This window comes from Gavialis gangeticus, unplaced genomic scaffold (genome assembly GCF_001723915.1).
Source record: "Gavialis gangeticus isolate Ggan-Ray unplaced genomic scaffold, GavGan_comp1, whole genome shotgun sequence".
In the NCBI taxonomy this organism is placed as follows: domain Eukaryota; kingdom Metazoa; phylum Chordata; order Crocodylia; family Gavialidae; genus Gavialis; species Gavialis gangeticus.
In genome coordinates, this window is record NW_017728993.1 from 8,301,588 (window position 1) to 8,325,306 (window position 23,719).

Consider the following 23,719-nt stretch of genomic DNA (forward strand, 5'->3'; position numbering starts at 1 on the left):
TTATTCCTTGTTATGCCAGGGGGCGCTAGGGGCAACAAGGTCTCTCCCAAACCCTTCTGGTCCACCCTAGTGAGTTTATAGATGGTCACCAGGTCCCCTCTCAGCCTTCTCTTGTGAAGGCTGAACAGCTTCAGGTCCCACAGTCTCTCATTGCAGGGTCTGCCCTGTTGTCCCTGGATCATGCGAGTGGCCTCCTCTGGACCCTCTCCATGTTGTCCACATCCCTCCTGAAGCGTGGCGCCCAGAACTGGACGCAGTACTCCAGCTGCGGCCTGACCAGTGTCGTATAGAGGGGGAGGATCACCTCCTTGGCCCTGCTAGAGATGCACCTGTCTAATAGACCCTTATCCAGTGTCCATTAGAAACGGGAAAAAAAATCCTGCTGTTTTCAGTGGCCTTCAGGTCAGAACATAATAAAAGGTGTTTTTTATTTTCTATACAATATTTACAAAAGCTTCACAAGGACAGGTAAAGAGCAACATGATGAATATTGACACCAAAAACTTGTGTGTAACATGCATAAGAGACTTCTTGCACAGTACCATATTTTCAATAACAGAAGTGATCCGGGCCTCACTTCTGTAGGTGTGGACAATAACACTTTCACATCCATCCATTACTTTGGCTTCTCCTTGGTTAACAACAGATTTGCAGATGGCTTTGTTAAGCTGCCCGCTGTTTGCCTCTAGATGAACAGGTTTAATTCTTGGCTTGCATTTTTCTGCATAGATGTCAATGACAAAGGGGCATGCCTAGTATGAGAGACAAATGCAATAATATTTAACTATTGCTGCCTATTTTTATTCTTTAGAGTTTAACCTACAGCTCCTAAATATTTCCATAGATACTCTGAGGCAGAATTGTCCAAGTTTATGCACCCCACTGAATATATATAAAAAAAAAAAACCCACGAAACCTGTGAGCTCTCCTGTTTTGAGGTAATTCAGAGATTAGTACAAATCACTCGAGCACAATAATCCTAGTAACAGTTCATCTGGGACAACCTTAATGCACTACAGTGTAAATCTATCAGGGTGCAGCCAGACATAGCCTGTTCCAAAATGTCACTGATTGGGAATCCATTCACAATTGATGTGGGACACCAACACTACAAAAAGTACTAGGGTAGCAGGAAAAAACCACTGTGCCTCTCAGGATTTAAAATATTTGAAATGTTGTAATAAGAAATGACCTTTGTTCTTCCATTTTATTGTTTCAGAGTAGCATATGAAGCAACAAGGAGATGGGATTTAGCACTGCCTATTATTACCAATATATTTTCATTTCCATCTTCATTTTACAGTCTCCGCTACTGAAAGATGCCCATAAACCCTTTATAATCCAGGAGTTGTAGGGTTAAATTATATGTTCTATTGAAGCAAATGTTTGAAGTACACAATATACAGCTTGTGCTTATCCTTCACGAACTGAAAGCTGTAGCCAAAACCCACAGCTAGCGCAAGGCAGAGACTCTCCATGCCATAGTCCAAAGACTTCAGAACAATCTGTTCTTTGTCAGAGAACAGCTCCATCTAGCGTCACACTGCAGAAAGACAGACCCCCCCCCGCACCCCGACTTCCAGCTCCGTTCAGCGTATTTCTAGGAAAAGGAGAGGTGAACTGCAACTCAACAAGAAATGGTTGCAGCTAATTGCTCTTAATCAGGTGCTAACATGAGCTGCCAATTCTAGCCTCCCAAAGTATTAGAACTCCAATACTGAAGGGTTAGAGTCCAATTTTTATTTCATATGCCCAGAATGGCTTATACTATAGATGTAAAAAATATAGCTCATGGGCTGGGTCAGGCCTATGGAGTAGAGGTGTACCAATATATTGGTTGCCTATCAGATCGGCACTGATAAAAGGGAAAAGACATTATCAGCTATCGGCTTTTTTGGCCACTGTAGCCAATAATGTTTACCGATAATTATACTTTCTGGCCAGGGACCTGGATACCCGGGCTCGCTCTTGCCTGTGGGATCGGGGCCCCTGGATGCCTGGGATCCCTCCCCAGTAAGCTAGACCACCCAAGCCCGGGCAGCCAGGACGGCTCACACCTTCCCCCTCAGCGCTGCTGGGCAGCCCCGGGCTTGGGTTCAAGGGCATCGTGCGGAAGAGCAGGGGCTGAAGGGTTCCACACAGTGTCGCAGGCACTGCTAGACCAGCCCCACCTGCTGCAACCAGCATGGACACTTTGATACATGCTCTGGGGGTGGCTCCAACAGCCACTCTAATAAAAGTGCCTCATGTAATAGCATCCCTGTGTTTTAAAAGCTTTAGTTCAAGCAACCCCACCATTTTTAAGTGCAGGGATGCTGATACATGAAATTTAGGACGCTGCTGGAACATGCCAAAAACAAAAAAAAAAGGGGTTTATTTATGTCAGCAGTTTCAATGCCTTGCATTATTACTAAATATGGATTACCAGATCAGCATCAGCCAATATGGTCGATTTATTAATTGGCTATTGGTATCAGCCAAGAAATCCTTTATTGATGCACTCCTACCACAGAGCCCTAACTTCTAGTCTGCAGTGCTGCTCATGGATTTGTTGACCCACATGCCGCATGCTAGATTACGCAAGTGTGCTAATATGTTGTGTGGGGCCAGTCTGGGATGTGCACAACATGTGACACTCATAAGGGGCTAGTCTGGCATGCATGCTGCATGCAGTGCCCATGTAGGGCCAGTCTGAGATGCACTCTGTATGAAGCACCTACAGTGGGCTGGTCCAGGATGAGCACAACATGAGGCACCTACACCAAGCTGGTCTAGCATGCATGCTGGATTGGGCATGCAGGGCCAGTCTGCAGGTCCGATTCAGCCCACAGGGCCAATCTTGCACAATTCACCTGGTCTGTGGACTGGCCCTGCACCAGCCATCTAGCCCACAGGGTCTGAGGATTCTGACCCCCCCGGTTTACGTAATGATTATACTATGTTAGGCCCCTGAACTGATTTGGTTTAACAGCAAGTAAATACTGAAAAAGATATTGCAGGAATAGGCAAAGCCTTTCCAGTCTTCTTTTAGAATTTTCTACACACGAAGGGGAGAGTTTTATTTCTTTACAGGATTTTGCCTTCTGTTTATGGAGTAGTAAAGAAATGTGAGCCATTGATTAAGGCCAACACCGATACTATTTTTTTTCAAAAAGCCCACAGACACATGGATGCAAGGGAAAGGAGTTGCTAATTTTACCAAGGAAGCAGTGTGCGCATATGGGTGCGAGTGTCCCTGCTTCCAGGTATTGGTATTAAGTTTATGTGGAAGATACTTGGACACAACAGCAAGGGGCAGGAGTAAAGGCAGAAAATTATGTCTGGAGATTATGTTTGTTGAACAATGTAAATAAAATACATTGGGACTGTCAAACTAATTGCCCATGGGCCACATATAGGATGCAAGCGATTAAATTGCAGCCCCCAGGCTCCTGCCTGCTGCCACTTGCTCTTCTGCTCTGGGTGCAACAGCAGCCAGTTTGTGGGCTCCCTCCCCCTCCAACGACTGGTGCTTCCTGCCTCCACCCCACAGTGTGGCAAGCTGTGTGGGGAGCTGAGCATCAGTAGGGTGGGGGATTATGCCTACATGGTGCAATGGTAGGGTTGCCTCCATGGGCATGTGGTGCAGTGGGCAATGGGGCCCTGTGGCTAAACTGGTATGGCTCATGCCATGTGTGGCCCCTGAAGGGCTTGAAGTTGGAAAGCCCTGAAATACATTAGCTGGATGATGCATATTATTATTTTTCTCCTTTTGGACAGGCTCTCCTGGTCTTACTGCAAAAACCCTACCATTGTCTCCCACTTCCATCTCTGATGCATCATTTTGCAGCTCTCAGCCTCCAATCCAATTTTGAAATGAAGACAAGTGGCTGCTATTTGTTTTTCTGGGATGTTCTTTACAGCAACACAACTGCTTTGTAGCTAAGCCAGGGATCCTGTCCTAGTTATCTGGGCCACTCTGGAAACCAGATCCATAGTTTAGGCAGTGCAAGCACTTTATTCTTACAGATATATAACAGGCCACAATTTTATGCCTTTTCTCATATGTCAGATCATCAAGAACTGTTTCTCTCCAGCAACATGCCTCAAGTCCTTCAAAAAAGCATGATTTGTGACTTCTTCTGTAGGCTTTACAAAATATTGGTACCCTTTCTCTGTGAGGCAGCAGTCCAGTTCTCTCTCTGAACACAAAGCAGTGACACTACAGTTTATCAGATTTCTACCTGCCTCCATACTAGTGTAGTCCTTCCTGACGGCGTTAGCCCTGGAGGTGAAGCGCCAGCTCTGAAATTCATAGCGGAAAATGTATATTAACTATATTTGGAGCTCGGTCAATGGCCTACCAACATCAGTTTATAAAGGACAGAAATAGCACTGCAATTAAATACATGCAACAAACTGCATGTGAAGCAGTTGTGTTACACAACTACTTACCTCTGTCATTTCCAATGCTTTATTGAAGCCCAGGGACAATAAAGTAACCCAAAGGTCACTGGGATCCCCTTCACGGTCATTAGCCTCCATGAGATTCAGATCCATAAAGCCCTGCCTTGTTAGCTCATTCTTCTTTGTGTCAAAATTCTCTGTTTAAAAAGAAAAATAATGTAACTCTTAAATGGAAACAATCCTGTTATGGTCCCTCTAATCTTTCCTAAACAATGCTCCCCCTGATTTCAGTAAGGACTGCAAGACTTGGTCATAAGTCTTACAGCCATGGGTCTTCCAAAACTGTGTAAAATACTAAAATGGTAAAGAATACGCTTGAACTTAAAATGTTCTGTTTACAGGGATTCTCCTTTGTTTTTAGGGAAGAAGGAGCAACTGGATTTTTGTACAGCTTAAGAGAAAGAGGAATGTCAAAGTGTAAGTGTAGCTTAGAAGATATCTTTTCCTGGAAGTAGTTGTGGTAGGGTAAGAACTAAAGGAAAGGGGAATATCAGGAACAGGAAGTGAAAGCTTGGTAAAGCAGTTCCCTTAGTAACTTTGGGGATTTGATACAGAAATTGGTTACTTAGTTTTTAAAAATCCCAAATGGCAAAATGCATCATTCTTGATAGAATATGGTGGGTCAACTGCTCTAGTGTCTGCAAACACCTAATTGAAATGTTTTTATGTCAGTGTATTTTACAAATGCTCTTCTCATTGCAACAAAGGTAAATCTTCACTATACATTATTAAAATGGATTACCAATTTAATAAATCTATCAAATGGATCAGATGCTATTATAAACTGCTTGAACTTTGCTCTCACGATTTATGATATTTGTCTGGACCCTTCCACTGATTAATGACCTAGTAATCCATCTACCACGCTCCTATCCCTTTTCCCCTTTCCAAGACGCACACAAATATAAATAAAGGAATAAAAATGGGTAACAGAATCTAGAGGCATAAAAGAGGAGAGAAGCTGATGAAAAGAAAACAGTCTCTATATGAGGTCTCTAGAATTTAGGAAATGCTTCAACATATTTTTTTAGAAAGAAATATTTAGTATTTTAGAGAGAAATATTTCACAGAACCTAGGAGACATATTTTTGTTCCACTTAAGCAATGTGTCATGGCCTACAATGTTCACAGAAGAGGCTATAGACAGCTCCTGACAACTAGATTTGATTTGTTTAGGCACATAGTCACTCATACAGTCCCCATCATTGTAATATCAGAGCACTGTACATCCATGAATGGATTTATTCTTCTTGTTCCCTTACGAAGCAGACCTATTTATCCTGAGGGCTTGAAAGTACAGCATAACCAATTCTGAATATTAAACAGTGCCAATTTCCCCTGAAAACTGGCATTTAAGACCAAATACTGCCCTTGAGAGGTGATAGGACTCCTGGTGACATTAACAGCCCCCACAGATCAAAGGCAGTCTTAAATGCCTTGCTGCCTTTCAGGCCCTATTGTAGAAGTCCCATTTATATCTGTGAACAGAACAATAAGGACAATTTTGTCAACTGTTTATGAAACATCTTGCAAATATTTTCCAATAGAAATGTCTGTATTAGCAGAAACAATGCTCCAGCTGACAAATGGTTGAATCTTAATAATAACCATTTAATTAAAGGTTTTAATGTTCCAAGCACGTTATACACATTGATTATCTAACCCACACAAACGGGTAGTAAGGTAGGAAGGCATTATCATCTTCAAGTCACCAGAGGCAAGGAGTAATCACCAGTGAGGAATTCAGGACAAGAGTTATAATTAGCAGTTTAAAGTTCTTCACAATCAGTTCTATGGTCAGAACACATCCCACCATAAAATGTCTGCAGCTTTAGCAACAGCCATGGGAAGCCTTTGTTTTCCACTTGGACTACTAACCACGGACATGGCAAATATGCTGGAAAGCAGAAGAGCTAGGTGATGGGAGAGTGGAGGGAAAGATAGAAAAAAAAGAAAAGAAAAGGAATATAAAGAGGGAAAAGAAGGTGGATAGAGAAGAATGGCGCAGGTGAACATTATTTACCATTGTATACACACATTTTGGTATGGACTACTAGGTAACGATTGTTCGTGTATATTTGTATGCAGGTACTGTCATCAATATATGAACTTAGATAACTTCTCATTATGAGTTTATTTCTAGTAAATTAAAAGGAGTAACAAAGCTTACCCTTGCATATAGCCCAGGCTTCCTCATCACATTTCTCACCACTAGTCCTTAGTTCAAAGAAATTATATTCATCCAAGCTCAGTAGGCCATTTCCATCTAAATCAATCATTTCAAATATATTTGATAAAGCTGTTCTGAAAGAAGGCAGCAAAACAATTTTTAAATGCATCAGTTCTTTCCTCATTCTGTTGCTGAGAATTATTCAATATTTGTAAATGCTTTCACAAAACTAGGACTCCCAGACAGAATTTGTTTCAGTAGCATAAAACTATTAGCAACATAAAGAAAATTCAAAGCATTGATCTTACAATAGTTAGGGTGCTAAACTACAAATATAACTCACCTGAACTCTTTAGTAAGGCCCAACTCTCCATCTTCCCCTCTATAAACCAGTTTCACTTCTCTAGTTATTTGCTTCTTTACCTTCTTGAGCCTACAGCCAGTTGTGAATGGAAGTAGCCAGTAAAATCCAGATCCAAGTTCTCCTTTCCACCCATACATCTACTCTTGAAGGAAGATGGAAAAGTCTGTGAGCATTATTTATCTGAACCCTACTTCCAAATTAGCTGAAGGTACTTACAACCTATTAGAGACCTCACACTTACTTTCCTTACAGAAGACAAACCCCTATGAGAGGCCTTCATGATGACAAACACTGGCAGACTTGCTAGTCACAGCAATAGTTAGCAAGCTGTATGGGACCAGAAGCCCGCTTCAGGACTTTCAAGGCTAGGTCCCATTTAATGACATTTCTACACCCCCCCCCCAAGTGTACTGATTTTAACACTTTTTAAACTTTAAAACAAATAACTTCTTGCCAAATGAGGCAGGTTGACAAAACCTACTAAATTTTTTACTTTTTCCACCCGTGAATATAGATTGGCCATAGGCCGCGATCCATCAACCTGGCTCAAATTTGCAGCAAAGATTTTGCAGAAATCCTGCTAAAGGTTCACAAGTAAAAAAAGAAGCAAGGGATGAACCTGCCTTGTGCCTAAGCCATAGGGTTTAGACTCCTGAGAGCACAGTTCAAAATCTGTCTCCACAGATACCCTTGTAACTTTGGCTTCGTATCCTGGCATTATCCCCTCCCAAAACTACAGAGCCTTAGCTGTGCTGTACTGACTATGACATGTAAGTAAATGTGGCACATTCTGTGCCTATCCCCTGCAAAAAATGCAGATTTTTGAAAATCAGTACAAGATAAAAATCAACATAAGATTAATGTCTGGCCTCTTTATTTTGCTGATCAGTCAAGCTCACAAGCTGTAGGTTTTCTTGGCTTTCATTTTCCTTCAGAACATACAAAGCTGTGTCCACTGATAACCACGGGGAAGGCTTTCCTACAAACAAACAAAAACAATGTCAAACTGCACGTTTAATAATTGCATAGCTTTTGGGCAAAATGTTCCTCTTAGATTCATGTGGAAGATCTTTCTATTATGTCATATTTTCCTGCATATCGCACAACCCCACACAAGGCACGTACCTTGTTTTGGGAAAACAGAATGAAGACAAAAATACGTTTGCAGAGTCATGGCTGAAAGCTAACCACCTGTAATAGCTCACTGGCTGTGTCAGGTAAAAGCTCATTTTAAGGCTCTCACAGCTGCTGCCAAATCCTCTCTCAGCTGCTGCTTAGCCAAAAGCTGCTGACAATTCAGCAGCAGCTGTGAGCAGATTAAAACTGGACTCCACCTCTGCTGAAGGCTGGCTGGAGACAAGTCAGAGAAGGTCAGCACTGGCAGCCATTACAGTGTCTCTATGCTCCTCTTTCAATGCAGAAATCAGTTTTCCCACTGACAGCACCCACCCCAATATTGGAGGGCTAATTTTTTTTTTTGGCAGGGGGGGAAGGGTGTATGTGGCATGCAAGTAAGTGTGGCACATTCTGTGCCTATTCCCTGTAAAAAAGCCTGGTTGACCTCAATGGAAAAGCTGCAGGCAGAATGAGTTCATAATATGCTACTGGGATTCCCCAAGCAGATTGGAACAGAGAATTTGCTGTTAATTTTTGATACAGTGTAATTATCATTAAAAAGTCTCAAATGCCAAGTGTTTGGCAGTTAGGAAAGTTACTTTAGCTTTTAGCCATAAACACAATAACATTTTTTTATTACTTTTCTTTTTGTGGAGGCTCTTAAAACAATTAAGGATTACAATTAAAGATAAGACAGCAGTCTTCTTGAGTGGAAAGCTAGCTTTTATTTTGTTAATAGAGGGGAAAAATCTTGGCAAATTGATACACGTGGCAATAATTACCTATATTTTATATACCATAAAAAGTCAGTGAAGATGTGTGATGTTTCTGCATTTTGCATTTAATAGTCATTGGATCAAATGGATAGATAGCTGGAGACAGATGGAGCACTGTCCAGGGCCCTTGCCCTTCTACCACAGTAACCTCTTCACTTGGCCAAAGAGGCAGTTTTGCTCTGGCTTGCTCTTCTTCTGGCTCTATGCACCTTCTCCTCTTGGCTCCTTCATGGACCAGCTTCAAAAGAAGGAACTTTTGGCCATGCCTAGGTCATTGCCTAACAGTTAAGGCACTTTACTGGGAAGTGGTAGATGTGGGTTCAAATCCCCCCCCACCGAGGTAGAGGGAACGAGAATCTGGGTCAGCCACTTCCTGGGTAAATGCCGTAGCCATTCAACTACTGGGATAATAGATAGTAGGGGTAGCTTGAAACTGGCTACACTCCGAGTCAATGGTGCCCATTTATTATTTTCCTTCATTTTTAATTCTCTAATATGCTTTTAACATCATGGGTAAAGAGATGTGTTTGTTTACAAATACTCGGCTCTTTATGCAAACGAGGCTCCTTTTAAGTACCTCAAGTTAAACAACCAAAAATCGAGGCACCTAAAACCATTAGCTACTTATGGAATCTTGGCTATAATTTTTAAGTTGAGATAGTCCTTTTAAATGACCATACAATATATGTGCATGGCATGAACACAAAGACACAGGCAACAGAAACAGATCAGAAAAGCCTACAACTTCAGGGCCTGATCTACACATTTAACAGGGACCTGTCTAATGACTTCAGGGTGCTTTTAATCATTCCCTTATTGATTAAATATGACCCTGTGTAGAAAGCCAGGGACCTAACTTGCAAAGGGTGAAGTATTTAAGCCACCCATGACCATATACCACCTATATCATTACATACTGCAATCCACTTTGCTCAGTAATAACACTACTGGTAAAGCTAAGGGTAGATTATGACCATCAAGCCCTGATGCCCATATTACAGTAATGGAAGTATCAGATCTTTAATGCATTAGATTTGACCATCACAGAGTATTTTGCAAAATTATGAGAGTATTCGTGTGCCTCCCAGACCCACCTTCTGATTCTCCAAAAATATAAATACGCTTACCTTCTAACTGGCTAAGACTTAAAGGTTTAATGGTGATACACACTGTTGATTTCTGAAGTAAGTGCATCCTATATCTATGACTAATGATTGTACCATCTTCCTCTAAGTAAAAACATCCTTTGGACTGTGCACATTGCCATTCCTGTAATCCAAATGAAAAGATGCATAATATAAGTTCATCTGGGTCTTTAATCCTCCTCTTAAGTAAATTGCTTTGATGGTCTGAGCTACCGCTGGGTGAATATGGCATATCATTTTCTGCAGATATGCCTCTGAATTTTTTAATGAATTCCCTGAGACAGTTTGTAGTCAGTTTTTGCAGATATCACAGCAAATCCACACTGGTAAAGAAATACAAATATTACTTTCAGATGCTCAAATATCTGTTGAAAGTAAATTTAGAATGGCACAATTAACCAAAGCGAGAACAAAAGTTTTCCAAACTGTGTAAAAGTCAAACTGAACATTTAACATTCAAATGTTTGAAAATAGCGCTGTTATTAGTTCCAGAAGGTCATGCAATCAGGGAATAAAATGAACTGTCTGAAAAACTAGAAATATTTTTTTTCAGACAAGTCATATACATTTATCAATTAAGTTCATAATTAATTGGAATACACTGCTGCCGGAGGTGGCTCAAGCACCTACCTTGAACACCTTCAAGAGATAATTGGATGTTTATCTTGCTGGGATCCTATGACCCCTACTGACTTCCTGCCCCTGGGGTAGGGGGCTGAACTCAATGATCTTCCGAGGTCCCTTCCAGCCCTAATGTCTATGAATCTATGAATTATTCCCCAACATTACTCTTTGAGGCCCAATTCAGGAAAGCACTTAAACATGGACTTAAGTCTATCTCAGTCCAGCAAAGCGTTTAAACATGTGCAAAAGTCATACTGAAGTTATTGGACTAAAATACTTCTTAAAATTAGGATCATGAGACATAGCTTCCAAGATCTAACGCAAGTTGACATGATTCATACTCTTTGTTCAAGACTTGCTCTATTTTGGCTAAAATTAGAATGCATTTGCCTTCTTTGTACAGCAGGTAATTCTTTTTAGCCATTGCTGAAATCACTGGAAAACAGCCACAACAACAAAAGACTGAACTATTTGTGTTCAGGTTTCTAGAGAAGCCATGAAGCTTCTGTCAAGAAACAGAAACAATTACATGCTTGGCATTTTGAAATGGCATGCCTCAAATTTCACCTCTAGCTATCATTTGGTAAAACAGAAAGTGTTTTCCTTGGATACTTCCAACCTTGAGGAAGGAAAGGTTATTTTCCTAGCGATAGAAGACACTGATCCGGAGCTGAGCCAAGCAGCTGGAATCTTTATGGTGTAGTCTTTTGTAGACCTTCTGTTTTCAAAAACAGTAAGGGGAGCTATATTAATACAACGCTTCTTGCTAGGAATATTCACAGGAACAAGATGTTCCAATAGTTTCTTCTCCCTTGATACACTGCTTCTTTATTTGTGTTCTAAGAGCTAGCAATTTTTTTTGGCCCTTATTCTATTCTATAGAGATATTGTTAGCTATTCCCTGCACCCTGCAACCTTGTCTGTAGTATTCCAGTGTCTCTCTCCTTCTTGTACTCTGTTTTCTCCTTGTCCTTTCACAGTATTTGATGAAGTGAGCTACACTTTGCAAAAGCTTGCGCTATATATACCCATCTAGTTTGGTTAGCCTATAAGGTGCAAATTTCCCCTGCCTTCTCTTTGTTCTATAATCACTGCTGGGATCAGGAAGAGATTATCTGTTGCACTGAACCCATGTAATTGATTATATCAGTGACGTGTAGGTATAAAATGCAGTCATTCTGATTTGGTAGCATTTTATGCTCACTGCACTGATATTAATGACTTACCAGGGTATTGGGCAAGAGAGAATGGGACTGTACCATTCATAACCGTACGAAGATGCAGGATGTTAAACCCTGCACTCGGGGCTTGTGTAATTGTGTTATCCGAGGAGCTCATTGGTTTCTTAGCCCTCAAGAAAAGCTGATAACAAATTCAATGTTTTAAAATTCTTAAACAGACCTCCTCCAACTACAGTGTAACACTATTTGGGCTAAGACTTCTAAAGCTGCCTGAGGGATCTGGATATCCAACCCCAGTGCCTCCTCCTTCCCTGGCCTTTTATAGTGTAAGAACTTAAGCAATGTGCAATAATTCTGCTTGTTTTAAAATCATTTTAAGAGGAACACAGCAATATTGATTTACTTGCCTTTTTGATCTCAAAGAAGCCTCCTAAACATGAGTTAAACTATTTCCACTGTCCATTACTAAACAAGCTATTCACCTTACAGTGTCCCTCCTAAATGTGATGTGGAAGTGAGACCCAGTCACAAAAAAACCCCAACAACTGGCAGGCAGATTAACCGAGTGGTGAAAGCTACCAGGCTTTAATAGTGATGGGGATGAAGCTGATTGGAAGTTGGAGTTCCAAACTATAAAAGAAGTTAGGGCCTATATTTATAATGAATGCTTAGATTAGAGTTAACATAAAATACTGATAAAAGTAGAATATACACATTAGCACACTGTATCATTACCAATGAGAATATCCTCCCTGGGTAAATTAGTTGTTACAGTACCTGCATAATTCCTATTTACCCTGACATCCCCATTCAGCAAGTTAAGATTTGTCCTTGAGATCTGACACAGCTGAGGAAGTTGAACAATACCCTAGGGTTAGCTCATTTAGTCTCTATGCTTAATAGCTTATAGAAATGTTTGAAAAATGAATGATCAACATTTCAAGTGAGATGAAAGTTAAAAGTTCAGCTGATGAAATAGTCTGAATGGAATTTAAGAGCTGTAGAAATGTCCAGTAAATTGTTTAAACGGTGTCCCAAATGTACTGTATCTTTTCAAAAAAGCTACAGTAAGAATTTTCATGAATAAGACATTTTCATAGGAATCAAAAAAAAATTATGTCCTACCTTTCTTATTATGAACAGGTTCCTACACTGCAGTGTGTTGACCACATATAGTCTGTGGAAAATGGCTTAATTTGCTGCTCCTTGTTCCAGCTATGATATTATATGAAAAACAACTCATACTTTCCTATCATTAGTAATCTATGAATGCAATTGATGTTAATTAACATGAGGATGCCATATAATCCCAGTATGCAATGAGAAATTGGCTTACAAGATAAATGCTCTACTTAGATGTGGACAATATGAAAAAAGTTTGAAAACCCTTAAGAAATAAAACACTGGCTTGTTATGCTTACACAGAGCATAAGGTGGTGCTATACTCTCTAACTTACCTGTACTACATTGCAACACATGTGGATTATTAAAACTTAAAAGTGTCTTCCTATTTCTATTTAAAAGCTATACTTTTTTTTACTGTAAATGTGTAATGGAAAAGCACAAAATATACAAGTTGTAGGTAACTTGGAAAATCAAAATGGTTTAATCAGCAAGAAAACATTACAAAAGCAGTTACTACTTTCAACACTGGCTACTGTCAAGTACCCAATTTTACAGAAATCTAATCTATTGGCATCTAGTTCTAAATGATAGGGAATGATATAAAGAGGTATCTCTACTGGAAGGGATGGCTTATACTTTTTAAACCATATCTTCAACCCATTTCCCAACCCTGTTCTGTCAAAACATATTCTATCCCATTCTCCTGCACAATAGATTCTTACTCATTCCACACAAGAGGCCTCTTTACAGATGTGAAGAATGAAATGAAACCTTAATATAAAATATGACTAGCTACACAATACTCCTGTGAATTAGAGAAACATCTTATACTTATTTTTTCTATTATCCCTGTAGGTAGGAAATTAAGGCAAAGAGAGTTGAAGGTCATAACATCACACAGGGAGCATCCCGTAGGTCATGAAGGGAATTTGTGACAGAACTGGGAATAGAACATAGATCTCCAAATGTCAATGACCCAAATGATCACCTTCAGCCCTCATTATGTTTAAAAATACTTAATATTTTACTCACCGTTTTGACCTGGATAAACTCAATACCCGATTCCACATTGTTTTTAACCTTTCCTGAATGGCAGCTGCAAAGAATACAATCTACATAGGGATGCGCTTGGGGAGGGCAGAGAGAGGGGGAGGAAGGTTCCTTTAAAAATTTTCTGAGAACACAGACAGTCGGTAATGTTCCATAAAACAGTCTGATAGGCCCCTAAAAACCCGAACCTGGCTTTTTCCTGTTTAGTCTGCACATCTCGCTGAATAAAGGAAAACAGGAGGAAGGGCTGCATGATGCTAAGGGTACAATACTTTATACGTGCCCTTGACAATCTTATTTTATTAAAAAAAATATCAGTGTCCTGACTGCCATCTTCCATTATATTTATCTTTCAGAGTAGTAACATTGGTTTTGGTCCAACTCCACCAAAACACACTTTCTTATTATTCCAGAAAATAGCTGAACAAAGGAGAAGGATGTTAATATAAAATGAATGAGAACAATTTTCGGGCTGTTAGGTCCTGATCCAAAGCCTAATGAAATCATTCAGCATCTGTCCATTGGTTTCAATGGAGTTTAAGATCAGGCTTCTCCCTCGCAAGGGTGTAAAAATGTGTGTTTCTATTGACTTCTATTTACTTATATTGAATAACATTCAGTTTAATTTTAATAGGTTGCTAATCGTTACTCAGATTCCACAGCTGCTTTTTATTAGCACTTTATTTGCTTGTGAAAAGAAAGAGGGATCCAATATTGGAAAATTATATGGCTCCGCACCCTACATATCATGTTTGAACAAGCTGAAATTGCAGGTTAAATTGCATGGGGGTACAGATACCTAAACAGACAGAAAAAAATCCTTGGAGATCATGTTTTTAAATTTTAATATAGAACAAATGTCACTGTCCAGCAATGTTAAAGATATAAAGGACTTCAGAGTTCAATAACAAATACAGAGTTGTTATTTGAAACAAAAATGTAACTCATGAGAACAATCAGTTCAGTTTTCTAGCAGCAGTTATACTATGTGGTCATAACCATTTTTTCCCTTCTACACAGAGGTCTCAAGGCACACATTTTTAATGTATCCTAGCAGTTTCCAGTTAATGTTTTATAGTTCTATAGCTATTATTTTCTGTTGAAAGAAAACTAGTAAAGGCTGAGTCAAGAAAGGGAAAACAAAGGAAAAAGATCAATATTAACACTCTACAAATATTGACCTAGCGAAGTGACTTTGTTGTCTTTCTCCCACAGGAATTTATATTGAATGAGTGATTTATTTAAAAGAAAATACTGATAGAACATATTAGCTGAAATAAAAATCAATATTTTTAGGCTATAGTATATTTGCAAATTAACGTCCACCAAACTGAATATGATTGGAGATCTGTTATTTATTTCCAATTACCTTTCTTATAAAGGTTTATGATATGCAGTCTTTCAGACTACTTAAGCATTTAAAGTTCTCACCAACCCAATAAATTATTCAATTTTAAATTTCTCAAAAAGTCATTAAGCGTTTTATCCAACAGCGGTTTCATTTATAAAGAGCACACTTTGTTCTATTAAACCTTCACACCTGAAAAATTATTTTCAATAACTAGATGTCAGCAAAACCAACAATATATAAAAACGTTAATATTTTGTATCCAGAAAGCTCCCTGCAGTGCATTGCTGCCCTTGACAAACTATTAATAAAACATAAGCTACAGAGCAGAGAAACACTGTTCTGTACTTAAAATGCAACAACATGTGTGCCTAAAGGAAAACAGCATAACTTAAATAGGACTGACTTGCAGATACCTTTACTGTGTTTGGCTCAATTAGCTTTGAATTTTTGTTACTGCTGGCACCCATGCTCATAGTGGAAGAAATGGATGCTTTACAACCTTGAGCTGATGAGGGTCTTGAAGAGGTTCTGTTTTCACCTATAATGAAGACATTTATTTGTATGAGCTCTTTCCATTGCTTCATCATATTAAAGTGGCATTTATTTGCAGTTATTTATAGAAACAGACAAAAGCTAAATGACAAATCCTCAGTAAATGTAACTAGTTTTTCCTTATGATTATTTAAATCACATGAGTATGGGTTAGTGAGCCCTACCTACATGCCTGTCAGGTCATAAACACATAAATGGGCTATCTTGGGAAAACAGTAACTGGCAGGAACAAGACAGAGTTGTGACCATGTGATGCATTTACTTGAATCAAGGTAAATCTGCCCAACCCAGGGAGTTGTACTCCAATTCTAATCCAGTGTATCTTCTTCCTAGGACATGTGTTCATTTGTGCACAGTTGTGCCAAGGCAGTTATTCCAATGCCTCAAGCATCCTGTCTTATATCAACTCTTCTCATGTGGCCATGGCCACAGCAAATTTCCTTTACACTTGGCCAAACTACACAATCCCTGACTTCAATTCCTCTTTTTTGTTGCATTTCTGTGCATTTTTTTCAACTTCAGCATTATTTGTTCGAATGTAGGCAATCAGTGTAACTCCTGCACTTTGTGTGTAAACTTATATATTTCATCTCATGCTAGTAAAGGCTTTTAGCCTAAAATATTTTCCCCATTCAGTAAGGTCCTAGAACATCTGTGTAACTTTGAGCATGTGAGTCCCACTGAAATCAATGACTACTTTTGTGCTTAAACACCTTGCTAAACAGGAGCGTTTATAAATGAAAGCTAATAGACTGGCTTTTTCTGCTGATAAATGTTTTAGGCTCACCTCTGATCAACAAAGGAAAGAAATAAATAGTCTGAAATGCTACAATATCTGTACATCCATTTTTCTCTCTTCCCTGTGGATTTTGTCACACAAGAGTCAACTGATTTTAGTCTTAAGGAAAATTTGATAGTTTTAGACTTTGACTGTCTCTCTTATCTATTTGAGCAAGAGGCTCAGAAATCCTACTGGGACTTTTCTGTGACGGCTACAGTAGAAATGATTATTAGTTGACTAAATGTTGACTGGTATAAGAAACATAAAAAATACTCAATTGTCTAGTGTTCTGGAGGAAAGAGGCCCTGACTCTTGAAACAGAGCCTCCCTGTTTGAACAGTAAATACCTCTTTTTGGTGTTGCCTTGTGATCACTTTTCCTTGTAGTTCTTGGTGATGGCTTTGATATTGGTGAGGTGGCCCCTTCAGTGGAAATTTCAACTTGACTTCCAAACTGCTGACGCATCACTCTAGTGTCGACTTCCAGCTTCTCAAGTGCAGTTTTGCAACACTGCTCATTGGTTGCCATATATAAGTTACAAAACTAGAGAACGAAGAGTAATCCATTAAGTGAAACATCATTTTAAGAGAAGAAATGCACATTAGTAAAGGAGGAGTAGATCAATATATGGAAGCTGTTTTCTCTTGAGGTTCAATACTCATTTTATTTTCATGAATCAGACTGACCACTCTCAAGTGACACAGGAAAAAGGAGCCATGATTCAGTGTGGAGGTCACGCTATTAAATGTGTATGAAGCATGAATTCCATCCCATGAGGCAATTTATATTATCTTTTAGACATCTGGGGACTCTTTTTATGTCTAATTTTTAATAGAGGGTTGTTTAGTTGTTGTTTAGAGGTTCAGCTTGAAATAACATAGCACTAAAGAGACACTGCATGTTGAAAACAGATGTTGGAGACCTGCAATAGTCTCTTTCACAAAAGAAACTCCAAAATGTTCAAGAAAATATTTATAAGATGGACTAAAAGGCATATTAGTGTTAATCCCTACCGAACATCCAAAGCTGCAGTAAACTGTCACCTATGCCAGGCCACTGCTCTCTCTCTATGGTGCCAGGTTGTGCCCATGAATACAGTGAAATTCATGAGTAGCAAATGACATGTATTTAAAGTAGGGGTTTTAAGCGTATGGTCTGCAGGCTGAATCTGGTCCATGGGGCTCCAAGAGTCCAGGAATTTGGTGGCAGGGCAAGTGGGGGCAGAGGCAGGACCCACAACTAAAATCTGAGAGAGTGGTAGTGGACAAGCAATAGCTGAATTAACCCACATGCTGTGCCACTGCCACTCTGTCCATATCTAGCTTTCAAGGAGCCCCACAGTTCAAAACTGACCTACAAGGAGGGATGAGTTTGATACCCCCAGTTTAAAGATTTTTACCCAGGGAAGCCAAGATCCCATATTAAACTTGGAGAACTGATATCACCAGCTCTGCTCCAGCACTTGGTAATCTGCAGACATCACCACTGGACCTATTAGTATGGATTAGAAAGTATCTACTGAATTTGATAACTTAATTGCCATATTCTGAGACCAATACAGCATTGACTTTTTTACTGTACCTTTTTGTAGTCAAGTTTGCCCCCACTGTTTACATCAGCCAATTTAGTAATGGCATTGACTTCATCTGCAGTCATTCTCTCACCTCTCTGCAATACACAAGTTAGATTTCAGTTCCTAACAGACTTTTTTACTCCTATATCTGGTTTAGTGATTATTATAAAGATAGTAAATACTTCTGCATTCTTTCCAGAAATCTTATCTATGGCACACAGAAATAAATTTTAGTTTGAATCCCCAAAGTAATGATCAACACTGCAAAAGTTATTTGACTTCTTCAAGCACTATTAAATGCTCAGCAAAAGAATTTATTCAACCTCAAGATCCCTTACTACAAGCCCCTCAAGTAAATTAATATTTACACTAATATACTAGCAGCAATGGGCTAATTTCAAAATATCTAACGTTTTGCTCATTTATTGGGCAGCTATATCCACACCAAGTTCTTTATACTGTGTCCTCACAAAATAATGGATTCATTCTAACTTAAAATTTTTAAATTGCAGCAACAGCTCTTTCACACATTTCATGGTGTGGCTATTCGGGCTGAATGAAACAGCACTGCTCCGTTCCTACTTCAGTTTCGAGGTCTGGACAGAACAGTGTTTTGTATCGAATTTCACTTTCAGTTGAAACAACCTCACTGTTCTGCTTCATCGAAACAGTGGGGCTGTTCTGACGCTGCCTTGACACTTCGCCTGACCATCGTGCTGGGGAAAGGAATTCAGCCCAGCTGGGCTGAGTTCTCAACCCCAGCCCCACCTTCGGGCAGCCCTGGGGAAAGGAACTTAATTTAGCTGGGCTGAGTTTCCCCAGCCCATCCCCCCGTGCTAGATTGGGCTGGGGATAGGCTGACTTCCCATCCCCAGCCCAATCTTGCACCGAGGACGGGAAGTCAGCCCAGCTGGACTGACTTCCCATCCCCAGCACTATGGTCGAAATGTTTCGACTAGCTTTGTTTTGTTTCGGGGCTGTTTTGCAGCCCTTAGTTTCATTTCAATTTTGCCATTTCGACCTCAGAATGAGTCAAAAGTGTTGAAATAAAATGGTCGGTGAAATTTCGCACAGCCCTGGTGGCTATAGCTACATTCAATACTTATTCCAACTTTTCATTTTGTTATGATCACGATTTGTACTCAAAGAACGCCTTCTGGTTAGGGATCTTGAAACTGGAACTAAAGTCAACATCTGATCCTAATTTTGTTGTGGTTGGCACTACCATATGGGCTTGTTTGCTCACCTAATTTAATTTTCTTTTGCTCCTGCTCACATTAATAAAATAGCTTTAAATCCTTTTGCTTTGTCACTTTTTTGCTAGAATGACCACATCTGGACAATATTTATCAAAATCCTTCCGGGCAGCTGTTTAAATTATACCCACAATGTGTTTTGTACTAAGATGATGGCATTTTACAATGTTGCATTTGTGTTCATTGTACACACAAAAAAACAAGCCCTTGGGAATTTGATATGGAAATTAGTTATGCTTATTGGAATATGGCCCCTCCAGCAGTCAAGTGCCACCTAAGTAAAAGCAGAGACAGGGCTCAGCACCAAGCCTAATTATAAATTTTTTATAATTTGCAAAGTTTTAAATACTTTTTTATGTTTTGAATGTAATTGTTAGAGGATCATCTTAAATTCCCCACCACCACCACCACTGCAGCAGAAAAGCAGTGGCAGGGTGACAGACTGGGGGGAGCAGGGGAAAGTGGAAACAGAGATGGGGGGCCAAGTGGTGGGGAAAGAAGAGGTGGGGAAAAGCAGGAGTGGGGGTAAAGCAGGGGACACAGTAAAGCAGAAATGGGGTAAAGGCTGAGGGTAAACATGGGGAAAGCAGGGGCAAGGGGGTAAGAAGGAGAAAAGCAAGAGTGGGGGGGACAGGTAGGAGAAAGCAGTGGGAGGTCAGCAAGCAGTGGGGAAAGCAGAGGTGGGGGGCATGTGGCATGGGGAGCAGGCAGCTGGCAGCCTGACCCCACCCCTTGCCCCCCAGTGCCTGCCCCCCCTCCACCTACCTCCCCTCCACCTGTCCCTTCTACTGCTTTCCGCTGCTGATCCAGGCTCAGGAGGAGCCCCAAAGTCACTCCTGACCCTATCCTGCCCCACAATGCAGGGAGCAGCTGTACAGGGACCCCAGCTCAGACAGGAACAGTGGGTGCAGCACATAGGTTCCCCTCCCACCCCAATGGCTGGGAGCAGGTTGGAAGGAAGAATCTGTGGGCTACCACAGCTGTTTCCTGAGGCAGGGGCAGAAGCAAATCAGGTGCAATGCTGGGACTCCCCCTATCCTACCTGCCTCAGCTGAGAGTTGGACCACTCCAGCTGGGAGCTGTGGCAAGTGGCTGTGCAGGGAGCCTGGCTCAGCCAGAGACTCCACCAGCAATGGGCAGATTCCTCCACCCCTACCCAGTTCCCTGACAACAAATAGGGGAGAGGGGAAAATAATTTTTTTGACAGGAATAAATGAGAGAAAAGACAAAAAGGGAGGGTAGCAAATAAACAGGTTTATCCACAGAGTTAATGAAACAACCCCATATGGGCCCTAACAAAAGGAGGGGATTTGTAGGGACAAAGAACTAAGCAGTGAAGTCAGTGAAGGCTGAGTCCTACTGCCTTACATCAGAACAGGGGAGAAGGAGCATAAAGTGTTTTCTAAAAAAAATAAATAAATAAAAATAAAAAAAAAAAAATCATATTTTTCAACTGATGCCCATCACCCAGGATGGGAGTTTAGAGAAGCTCTTGGACCTCCCAAATGTATGACTGTAAAGAAAACACAAGAAGGGAAAGGCCCTGGAAGCCAGGATTTAAATGTAAAAGTGAAATCATTAAAAAAAATATTCAGATATTGACTTTTTTGGTTCTTCCAAAACAATTTTTTTAATATTCAAGATTGTTCCTGTGATTTGTTAAAGTTTAGCTTCACTACACCAATTTTCTACAAATAGGACCTCTGTGAAAAAGTAGACAAAATCTGTAATTGTTTTCAATGATACTTACTGTTGTAAGAATTTTATGAAGTTCTGCGTGCAAAATAGATCCATCATTATTTTTATCTAATTTTAAGAATGCTTGGAGCAGATCTGTTTTTGTAGCTGGTTTTTCTTTTTTTAAGATAATACAAAAATCATCAAAATTCAGTGCAGTTGTCTGGGGAGTCCAGTATTTATTAACTGTCTTCTGAGATGGATTTCCCCCAGCCTGTTGTAGTACTGAACATAAGAGCACAATATTAACTCTTCATTGACACTGACAGGTAGAAGATATGTTTTTTTCTCTCACTATCTTTCAGTCAGTTCATATGTTAAGACAACCTTTCTTAAAAAAAAATCTAACCAATCCAAGGCAAAATATCCTTGAATAATAAATCTTTTTTTGCATAATGCTAGCAGCTGTGCTTAGGATGTAGACCAAAGACTGCCGGCCTTATTCTAGGGCCAGATTCTGGCCTATCCTGCACATCCATAGCAGGAAGTATGTGGGTGTAAGACGCTTCTTACAGCTGTGTGACAGCTGTTCTTGCACGGAGGCAAGAACAGCCTCTGCCAGGAATACTACATCCTCAGCTCCATTTTACTGAGATGGAGAGAAAACGGAAAATGTCCCCCTAACCCGATAATGTATAGGAAAGTACACTGCTAAAGTACATTGCACTATAAGCAAAATATAAGTAAAACAGGAGGGAGCCAGGAAGGAAATGGTGATGTTTCAAATCACAATTTGGCTTTATGGCTGCTCCTGTGGCAGCACAAGATTGTGGCCATAGATTTATAGCAAAAATATAAAGAATCTGCTCTGCAGCTATGCCTTACTCATGTGCATAGTCCCACTCAGCTCAATGGGGCTTCTCAGAAGAGTAAGCCCAGCAGGATCAGAGTCACAATTGGATAAAATATCCATCTACTTCAAAGGGAGATTCCCTCTCTTTCCCCCGTGAGAAGTGTAGGATTTGATCCATTGTGTATAATACGCTGGCTTTAATATTAGCAGCCTGTTATTCGTAAAACCTATTCATGGGCAGATCAGCTGAAGTCAGTGCAAGTCTGTTCACTAACCTGAATGTGAGTTAGTTCAAGCCCTCAGCATAGAAGCTACCTTAAATAACGTTCATGTAATTTCTCTAAATTAAACTAACTGAAATTATCATGCATTTCAAAAAAGATGATGTATTGATCATTTAAATGTACTTTCAGGGGGTTTTTTTAAAAATCAACAGCTAATGTCACACTGGTCCTAAACATGACAGGGACAGAAGTCAAATTTGCCATTTCTAGCTAGAGTCTAGAAAATCTTTATTTACACTAGGCATTCATCAGTGTACAATATGAAGACGATAAAAGCTTGAACTGGAGCTAAAAATCAAACATGCTGTCTAAGAAAAGATACCTTAAAATTATATAATTAGGTGGTTTAGGAGCTTTAATGGAATCTTTCCTCTCCAGCTAAGACAGCAGTTTGCTTTTTAGAGATTCTCATGACTGTCTTTACTAACTGAGAGCTATTCAGTAGCCCATATGAAATGAGTTGGTGGTACCATCACAATTATCAGTTGGGTATCTATATCATCAAAAATGTCCCCAAAGAACTCTCAACCACAATGAATACTTTTGTTACTAATACTGGATGCAATACTAAACAGAATAGAAGTTTCTGCCTTTTCCCTGAGCCAAAGTGGTTCCTCCATGGAAAAGACAGGAAAGCTTACATCTTTATCCATGGGTCACTTTGACACAATTGTGTGCACATATCAGTTACAAGGTCAGCTGAAAAAGAGCAAATATTCCCTATAATTGTTATGTGAATAACCCAGTCTCCTGGACTGTCAATCTAACAATGTTCACGATCACAACATTCACTTACATATAGTTTTCCCTTAACTATATGGCAAAATTCTGCCATGTTCTGCCACGATTTATCATTGCAGAGAGGTCAGTATTTGCTACAAACGGTTCTCCTGTCCCCCAGTTTATATTTTTGAAAGTTTGTTTGGACCAAACTTTTTGCTTACATTTCCTTGAGGATACTGCTGATACCTGAAGCAGCATTCTGATACATAGTATCAAAGTAGTGGTTCTGAACCTTTTTTATACCAGAACCCATTTGTAAACATCAATGGCCAGTCCCGACCCCTGCCTGATTGCCTTCCTCCCACTCCCCCCAACCCTAAGCAGCCCTTTGCAGGCTGGAATTCCGGTAGCCTGAAAGGGGAAACCCAGTTTTTCCCATGTTTTTCTCCTTTAAAGGAGAATCCATTTTTTAAGTGTGTTGATCCATTTTTTAAAGTTTCTTTGCGACCCTTGCATGTACTCTTGCGACCCATTTTTGGGTCATGACCCACAAGTCGAGAAATGCTGCATTAAAGGCATGAGTAAGCACAACTCCTGCCAAGTCAGTTTTACAGGATCCGAATCAGTGACTTTCAATCGAGGTGCTGTGGCACCCTGGGGTACCCCCAGATC

The 23,719-nt window shown here is 40.1% G+C and overlaps 1 protein-coding gene across 1 annotated transcript in view; it reads right to left on the reverse strand.

Moving 5' to 3' along the window:
- EFCAB7 (EF-hand calcium binding domain 7) overlaps nt 1–23,719 on the reverse strand; it is a 53,263-nt gene that overhangs the window by 8,062 nt on the left and 21,482 nt on the right. Inside the window, exons 3-12 of the mRNA XM_019501175.1 lie at nt 21,261–21,472; nt 18,263–18,349; nt 17,029–17,224; nt 15,762–15,886; nt 10,000–10,141; nt 7,850–7,959; nt 6,960–7,117; nt 6,617–6,750; nt 4,435–4,583; nt 543–752 (exon numbers count right to left, since the gene is read on the reverse strand). Coding sequence (XP_019356720.1) covers nt 543–752; nt 4,435–4,583; nt 6,617–6,750; nt 6,960–7,117; nt 7,850–7,959; nt 10,000–10,141; nt 15,762–15,886; nt 17,029–17,224; nt 18,263–18,349; nt 21,261–21,472 — 1,523 coding nt within the window. The remainder of the gene's footprint in view (nt 1–542; nt 753–4,434; nt 4,584–6,616; nt 6,751–6,959; nt 7,118–7,849; nt 7,960–9,999; nt 10,142–15,761; nt 15,887–17,028; nt 17,225–18,262; nt 18,350–21,260; nt 21,473–23,719) is intronic.